Source organism: Gymnodraco acuticeps, unplaced genomic scaffold (assembly GCF_902827175.1).
Source record: "Gymnodraco acuticeps unplaced genomic scaffold, fGymAcu1.1, whole genome shotgun sequence".
Classification (NCBI taxonomy): domain Eukaryota; kingdom Metazoa; phylum Chordata; class Actinopteri; order Perciformes; family Bathydraconidae; genus Gymnodraco; species Gymnodraco acuticeps.
In genome coordinates, this window is record NW_022991912.1 from 13,981 (window position 1) to 22,500 (window position 8,520).

General features: G+C 37.9%; 2 protein-coding genes across 2 annotated transcripts in view; both read left to right on the plus strand.

Annotated features, from left to right (window-relative positions):
• Positions 1–771: 771 nt before the first annotated feature.
• LOC117535615 (FUN14 domain-containing protein 1-like) lies at positions 772–6,687 on the plus strand. Its single transcript, XM_034200139.1, has 5 exons — positions 772–981; positions 3,886–4,039; positions 4,936–5,011; positions 5,100–5,228; positions 5,906–6,687. The coding sequence occupies exons 1-5, from the start codon at positions 867–869 to the stop codon at positions 5,981–5,983; spliced, it is 552 nt and encodes a 183-aa protein (XP_034056030.1). The 5' UTR covers positions 772–866; the 3' UTR covers positions 5,984–6,687.
• Positions 6,688–7,677: 990 nt separating this feature from the next.
• efhc2 (EF-hand domain (C-terminal) containing 2) overlaps positions 7,678–8,520 on the plus strand; it is a gene marked incomplete at its 3' end in the record, with an annotated part of 21,520 nt that continues 20,677 nt past the window's right edge. The window contains exon 1 of the mRNA XM_034200141.1: positions 7,678–7,768. Coding sequence (XP_034056032.1) covers positions 7,727–7,768 — 42 coding nt within the window. The remainder of the gene's footprint in view (positions 7,769–8,520) is intronic.

Here is an 8,520-nt window from a genome sequence, read left to right on the forward strand (position 1 = left end):
TTAAATCAATTCACTGTTCATAGCTTACACTGTATCTGTTATCCCTGTATTTTATTGAAGATTGAAGATTGAAGAAGATTCAACTTATTGTCGTTACGTAATACAGGTAATACAACGGTTTCTCTGCATTTGACCTATAGTGTTAGGAGCAGTGGGCTGCCATTACGTACGGCGCCCGGGGAGCAGTGTCTTGCTCAGGGACACCTCGGTAGCACTTGGTCTTTCCGGGACTTGAACTGGTGACCTTGCAGGTGCTGAGCCAAGTCCCTACGGACTACGCCACCACCACCCTAATATCACTTTTATTCTATTTGACCACGTATTCATTGTATTTAATTATCTTGGCTTTCTAATGACTGATTTTAAATGTCATTTTATAAAGTGTCTCTGTTGCACTATATCACAATACTCATAGCAGAATAATAATGTGTGTATTAGTGTTAGCAAAAGGGGCATAACAGGTAAACAAAGGCAAGCAATAAATACAAAAGTAGAAAAGCCATACATAATTAATCAAATAAAAAATAAAGACAAATAAGTAGCCTACACAACCATGGCTAAAAAAACGAGTAGCAGTTATTAAAAAAGCCACATAAATAACATTAGGACAATTAAAGGTTGGGCTTTTTTTTATAAATACTTATTTATGCTTAGGCTATGTGTTTTGGGGATGATTTTGTGTTGTGTTGAAATGTGCTGTATGAATAAACTTGCCTTGCCTTAAACAGAATTGACATTATTATTATACATGGTATTATTATTTGTATAATTATTTTTCTTCTTCTTCTTCTTCTTAATGTTGTTTTTATTATGGTCCATGTCTGTCTTCTATCTTTGCATTTGTCTTCACTTGCACCGTCAGAATTATGCAAATGACGCCGGACGTGCAGCAGTTATTGAGGACAGATTGGATGAAACTATTATGGGGTGTGAAAGAGGACAGGCAGCACAGACACTGCAAAATGGCGAACCGCGACAAGGGTAAGCAGGCCTAAAAACGAATTGCATCTCTATGTGGTAATTCAGAACAATATATACAAACGAAACTAATCCATAAACTTTAATTGTATATTTAAGCATCTCTAAACCTCTACTTACTCTCCCGTTAATACTGATTGTTTTTAAAGGTAGCGGTTATAGCTAACTTTCCAACTGTGTGATGCTAACTTTTTGTCATGAAGTTGAAGCAGATTTGTATGAATGGGTGTAGTGGCCAAATTGTGGTACTACAAGTCCCCATTGACTTACATTGGGGAAAGAGACGTCTGTAAATCAGCGTATCATTTATTTTTTAGCTAAATAAACTAGCCAGCACGAACTCTTGTATAGCCCTTATTTAAATCATTAGTATAAAGGTTGTAGAAATTCGCTAAAAGCTGAATCCAGAGTTATTTTATCTCGATATTGATTTAACTGAGACAGGGCTGAAGAAAACTCAACTGCGCATGCTCTTTGGGCCCACATACGGGTACTTTCTGAATATACAGCGGCTCAATTTTGTCTTCATGCGCCACGAGCCACTCTCATAGGAATGAAAGGGGTTTTCCAGTTTTCTTTACACATGCTGCATGATGCTAACAACTTTGATAAGTTCTGAATGTAGCTAATAATGGCAACAGCTAGCAGTGTCATGTTAGCACCCCTGTAGCTTAAACATGAACTGCTATGGTTTATTATTACTCATTTAGTATTTAAGTATTCGTATGATTCACAAGCGTTATTGTCATATGCACTGTAGCCCCAGGATAGTTTTTAAGGTGCACGTTTCAAGCTCAAGACTCCTCCAAGAATGACAATGCAACACACGATATACTAAAGAAATAGGGAGGTACATAGTGCATTTAAATAGTGCAAGTGATAGAATGGTGCATGTGAGCTGCAGGAATATATACTGTGTTCATGTGATGCATGTCAAATGAAACAATGTACGTAAATACTGTACGGTAGAAAAATGCTGTAATAATATATAAACGTGTACAATGATCAGTGTATTATAAATATATATTAAAAATGTGTGTGCAATTTTAGACAGATTGTTTAACATGACACTACTGCCTGAGATCCTTTATACCGCCATGTTTACAGTCCACATATTTATATATTATTAGAAAATGATGTATTTTATTCCACTGTTCGTTACTTTACATCCTGTTTTTATTTTTTATTATATATGACATTCATATCAATTACATATTTCTGCATTTTACTTGAACCATCATGTCACTTTGCACCATGTTCTTGCAATATTTTATTTAGATTTCTTCTTGCAGTATGTATGGTACTTGTGGGCAGTGGCGTAGCCAGGAATTATTGTGTGGGTGGGCCTGGAGAAATGTAGGTGGGCCAGGGGGAAACTTATTAAGCGTGGGGTCTGAGCTGAAACTTCATTAATGATTTTATTTATTTTTGAATGCACTAATTCAACATAAGCATAAACTAGCAGTGAAAACATAGGCACGGCGGCCTCAGAATGTGTGTAAAACTGACATCCACATGACTGGCTCGGCGGCCACAGGTTGTTTATCCTTCACAGTGGGCACACCAGTGGCGAACCGTCAGGGCCTTCAAGGTATTCAGAGAATACCCCGGAACACTCAGATAAAACAAACAAAAAATCGATTTAATTATATAAATAAAATGTATATAAAATGAATAAATGAGAATCGTATCTGTGTTGTTGATCTGCAATATTACAGTGTTACGTTGATTTGTTTGTCCTTCTCGGACCACGCACTACGCATTTCAGTGGTTTTGTGTTAGAAAGAAAGCAACCAATCAGATCTTGTTCTGGATCTCTGGGTAGAATATCCTTCAACAAGGTATTCTACATCCTTGATCGAAGGCCCTGGCCGTTGCACTGAATGAGAGCGTACGTTTGGACTGACAGTTTGATCAACCAATCAGATATTGATTTGTAGCCAATGGGCGTGTTCTTTCAGAGTTCCCCTCGGTTCCAGGGTATTCTAGAAGGCCCGCTAGTTCACTGGCTCGAGACAGAGGACCTAGATGAATGCGACGAAGCAATTCATGCCGTTTTATTGTTTTTAACGTTGAAATGAAAAGTGCAACAGGTGAAGATGAAGTTGTTGCTGAGTTGTTGTGAGTACCCTTTTCAAGACGACAATTCAGTGGAAAGACGGACATTATAATGCCGCAGAGGGGGGGGGGCGGTGGCGGCGGGGGGTGTGTGTGTCTACAGAAGGTCCAGTTGTGATAGACACGGTTCGCCACTGGGGCACACACTGAGAGTGTTTTCATATTCAGCACATGTGTACACGCTTCACTGCAGACCTCAAGAAGAAATAAGACTTTCATTCACTCGCGGCAAAACTTACTTTACGGTAAAAAAATGCACTCCCTATTCCATTGTCATGAAGGTGGAATCTAACTATATCCAGAATAAGTTTGATTGGATCCAGCCAGGCTAGAAACATGTTTATTTCTGCTGTAAAGTTGGGGGGTCTGTGGACATTGCTCCTTTCTGCATCCACCCCCTGTCGGCCACTAGAGGAAATGCAGTTTGTGGCACTTCCTTCTAGGCTTCCCGGCTCTGCCCCAGAGTTTGCCACTTGTCAGGAATGTCAACATCGCTATGACGTGCTGATTGGCTGTGTGTGGGCCAGACGTGTATGTGGGTGGGCCACAGCTTGTGGGTTATCTGTCGCCACTTTTTTCGTTTTTTTCAGACTCTCTAAATACGCACTATGCGCTAGAGTCGACCCAATTAAAAAGTGGCGATGGTATAAAGTATATTCCATTGATGCCTAAGACTACCATTTTCATTGCTCAAACTACACTGTGCCTGTTGGGCAAATTACAATAAAGCCTTTAAATCCTGAATTGATTTGCTGCTGACTGTTTATGTTCTGTTCCATGTACGTGCAGAGCTGGAGGAGGAGATTTACGACAAGGTGGTGGACCTGACAGAATATGCCAAACGCCAGCGATGGTGGAACGGACTTTTTGGGAAGAACTCCGGCCCCGTAGCAGAGAAATACTCCGTGGCCACACAGTTAGCCATCGGAGGAGTGAGCGGATGGTGAGTACTCTCGTAGGAAATGCATTGTGCTGCCTTCAGGGGCTCCAAGTTAACTCTACCACCTAGTTTTATTTAATTTGTTTCAATATATATATTTGTCTTTTCAGGTGAGACAATACAAGAAGAAACATTAGGGACAACACAACATAATAAAACCCACAAAACAATAACAACAAACAACGACTGTACCTGATTCCATGTTTTAAGAGTATTTCTAACAATACACTATATTTTCCAAGTCAAGAAATGTAGATTTAGGATCCTTTTTTTTAACCATTCTATAGTATATTTAAGTTGTGACGCGTGATAAAACATCATGTTTGGAAGTGCTAATCCCCCTTCATCTAACGGTAGTTGCAATTTCTCCAGTTTAAGTCTTGGGCGTTTAGATTTCCACACAAATGTACCCATTAGACTATGAAGTGATTTAAAAACAGTTAGCTGGGATATAATTAGGCAACAACCTAGTTTTCTAAGGGCTAAGATGAACCTGTATTGGGGCATAGATGGGAAGCGTAAAGTGACAGTGGTTTGGTTACAGCCACAGTAGGGAGTCAGCATGTTTTTGTTAACAGTGTACACACGACTGTTATGATAAATAACAGCTTAGTATTTGTCTGTTTTATTATAAACAAAATAGAAAATGACGCAGAAGATTTTCAGATGAACAACAAATGGAATGACTTGAAGTGTCATTAAAGCTAGATAACATGTGATTTATTCTGCAGCAGAAACACCAAGTTGGAATAAAGAGGTTAATATAACAATGACAATTAGGTCTAAATCTGAAATGTAAACAATGACGGGTTGCATGTCGGTCTGACGCATGGTTAATACAGAATGAGTGTTAAAGTCATTGCTTATTAACCTTCATGCTGTGTCTGGATTAATTCAAGGTGTGCAGGGTATCTCTTCTCGAAGGTGGGGAAATTAGCAGCTACGTCTGTAGGAGGAGGTCTTCTGCTGTTACAGGTACTCATTCACAACTAGTCTACAGAATAATAAACATCGTAAATCATCCTCTCATCGTTGCTTTCTTATCTGTCTTCTCTTTCTCCAGATTGCTAACAATAGCGGCTACATCCAGGTGGACTGGAAGAGAGTAGAGAAGGACGTCAACAAAGCTAAGAAGCAGTTAAAGAAAGGCACCGACCAGGCCCGCCCAGAGTTAAACACGTTCGTTGAGAAGGTGACATTTGTGTGTGATAAATCTACCAGTTCTCACTGCCTTCTGTTCTTCTCTGTATTCACGTCACTGTCCTCTATATAGGATTGTATGGCGTGTTTTTGTAAAGTGCCTTTGAGGTTGTAGAAAAGGGCAATATAAATACAATATGATATTATTATTATTTAAGTCCGATTTGAAGAATATAGAATAGAAATGGGACGTCCTGGTGGCCTTAAATACCAGACGTTTAACTGGTTTTATGTTTCACTCCTTCACTGTTATTTTAATAATGTTGCATTGTTTTCCTACTTTTTACACTGTTGAGTTTATGTAGAGCTGAAATCATTTATCCATATATATTTCCTTGCATGTACAAGCTGAGAAAGTGAAAAGAAATCCAATATTCTTTGATTCTCCCAAATGAGAGGATTCTCTGCCTTTGTCATATCTCATTTTAAAACTACATATTTCTGTGTTTGGACTGTTGGTGAACCAAAACAAGAGATTTGAAGACACTGCTGTTACTCTGTGAAGTAGTGATGGTGATTTGTGTATGTTTCACCATCACCATATGAACCTAATCAGCAGTTGCAGCCATGATATCATCTTAATGCAAAGGCTGTTTCCGCTGTATTGCATTTAGCGTCTGTCTGGAATGGATTCCCTTTAAACTGAAACGTGTTTTCTGTGTGTTCCAGTCCAGAGCGTTCGTGAAGAAGAACATTGTAGTCACCAGCGGATTCGCCGGAGGCTTCCTGCTCGGCATGGTGTCTTAGTTTCCTCCAAAGAAGAAGAGTCGGTGCTCCCTCGATGTCGTGGAACAACTTGAGGGAAACTTTATCAATCATTGCTGGAAGGTTTTAAAGAGTTTCCACAGCAAGCAACCTACTTCAGATTAGCTTGTAGCTGTGTTTCTACATACGCTGCACCTCCTTTTTGTCTCCTTTAATACTGTTAAAGCATGGTCGATATATAATGTGGGACTTCTTTGACAGACCCTCTTAAAACGCTCCGCTCCCCAGGCCAAATAATGATGCATATCATGCAACATGTTGTTTTCTAAGGGGAACAGCCATTAGAATTGTTTTTATTTATTTAGCTTGACAAACTTGTTCCTAAAAGAAAGAGTATATCATTTTCGCTGCCTTGTTGCACTCATAAAGCCAAGCACATGCAGCGTAATGAAGTATAATTAAATGCACCTTCAGGTGGCAGGTGGTGCCTTTAGGTTATATTTTGAACTCCATGGTAATCAATCACCTCCTCCGGGGTTAGAGTGCTGCTGATGGGTTTGAGAGAAGTATCTTTTTGAAAGGTGCTGCAGGACATGTTGGATAGGTGTTAATGTCAGCCTCACCTGCATCTCCTTTTCTATGTATTTTGTTTAGCAATACATTGAAGCTTTAAGTACTGAAAGCTGTGGTTTGTCTACAATGTACGTTTGATGAACAAATAAAAGTAATAAAAGCACTTGAAATCTTTTGCGTTTATTTTATGATAAAAGATGTAAATGAATTGCTTTTCCCTCTTGACCTTGAATCTTGGTTGTCTTCAGTCATGCTTTGTGTTTAGTATCTAAGTTTGCCTTTACTTCCACTTGCAGCATGAGCCTATAATTAAAGACAGCATTAAACTATGTGTACTACTACCTATTATATGGTAAGGCATGAATCCTTGTTAGGCTTTTGAATGCAAAACTAATCAAACAGGTTTTAATTTCTGGTCAATGTGTTGCCTTTCATTTGTTGTCTCATTACTTGGCTTCTTTACTTAATTACAAATACCACAATATACAAAAAATACCCCTCTTCAAGCTGCATATGGAAATGTATGTAAAGGTAAAGTGACTATATAATTGTAAAGGAAATACATTCAGTGGAATAAAAAAACAAACGGTATTAGCCTCCAAAATGAAGTAGGCTACAGTAGAAAGAATGAAATGGAAAAACAAGGCAGGCAGATAGGTTACTCAAATGTGTATTTACTGCAATTACACTGTAATTCTTCACCTTGACAAATAATATAATTTATAATACAGCAACAGAGTAGAGAATAATAATAATGTAGCCTATTTATTTGAAGTTTTATACTTTTAGGATTCGTGGTTTATTGCACTTCTAGTTGGTCGCTTTGGATACAAAACGTTAATGAAACGAAATATAATGTATTTTAGTATTTGAATGAATCCAGCTACAGGGTTAGTAGATTCAGTGAAAAGACAAACAATTAAATAGTTTTCTGTGTATTTTTGAGACAACGTTACATTTTTGCTTGTACTAAAACATGCTAATATTTGACCCGTAGTTGTGCCTTGGTGTGTACAAAGTCTCTGTTATTGTTTCCTATGTTAAACCTCATTAATGTAAAAACATAAACAAAAAACAATAATCAACAATAGTTTGCCGGTCTAAACGTTGCTAGGAGACGCTCCCAAACAGAACGCTTCCATGGCAACCATAACAAACGGTTTGTTTTTTAAATGAACGGCAGATAATCAGACGGTTTTACAAAATACCGCCATGGCATTACCATTTCTACCCGGGAATTCCCGAGATAGACAGGTAATATAACAGAATTAACGGGTGTTTACTTTCGCTGGGGTTAGCTTTATTCACTTTATTAGATTTACAGCATATTTAGATGCTAGCTAAGTGTAATTAACCTAATTGCAAGCTAGGTATCATGCTAGGTCCTGAGCTAACTAGTGTTGTGTGTCAGTTAGTTAATTAGTCAGTTAGTTAGTTACATGTGTATAGCCATTAAGAAATTAAACAAGCTGCCTTAATGTGTGAAGGTTAATAGCTGATGCAACACAATTATTGTATTAATAACATGTGCATGCCTACTTATGCAGTGGTTTAAAGTAGCTAAGCACATTTACTTAAGTACAATTTTGAGGTAGGCTACTTGTACTTTACTTGAGTATTTCCATGTTATGCTACTGTGTACTTCTACTACACTACAGTTCAGAGGTAAATGGTGTACTTGTACTCCACTACATGTATTTAATACCTTTAGTTACTTTACAGATTTGGATTAATGATGTGAATTACAATCAACTCCTAAATGTAAGAGTATTCATACACTCTGGTACTAATACTTTTACTCAAGTACAAGATCTGAGTACTTCTACTTTTACTCAAGTACAACATTTGAGTACTTCTACTTTTACTCAAGTACAATATCTTAAATTCTAAATAAACATGTTAGTTGTGTTAAAAGTCACGATTAAATCGGTGCAGCACCTGTCAAATTGGTAATCCTTAATAAGTAACTACATTAGTTTAACAACATGTCCGTCTTTAAATTGACT

Coding starts and splice junctions, on each gene's coding strand:
- LOC117535615 (XM_034200139.1), top strand. CDS start 867: ATGCAAATGACGCCGGACGTGCAGCAGTTATTGAGGACAGATTGGATG. Junction 982..3,885: donor AATGGCGAACCGCGACAAGG/GTAAGCAGGCCT, acceptor ATGTACGTGCAG/AGCTGGAGGAGGAGATTTAC. Junction 5,012..5,099: donor GAGGTCTTCTGCTGTTACAG/GTACTCATTCAC, acceptor CTCTTTCTCCAG/ATTGCTAACAATAGCGGCTA.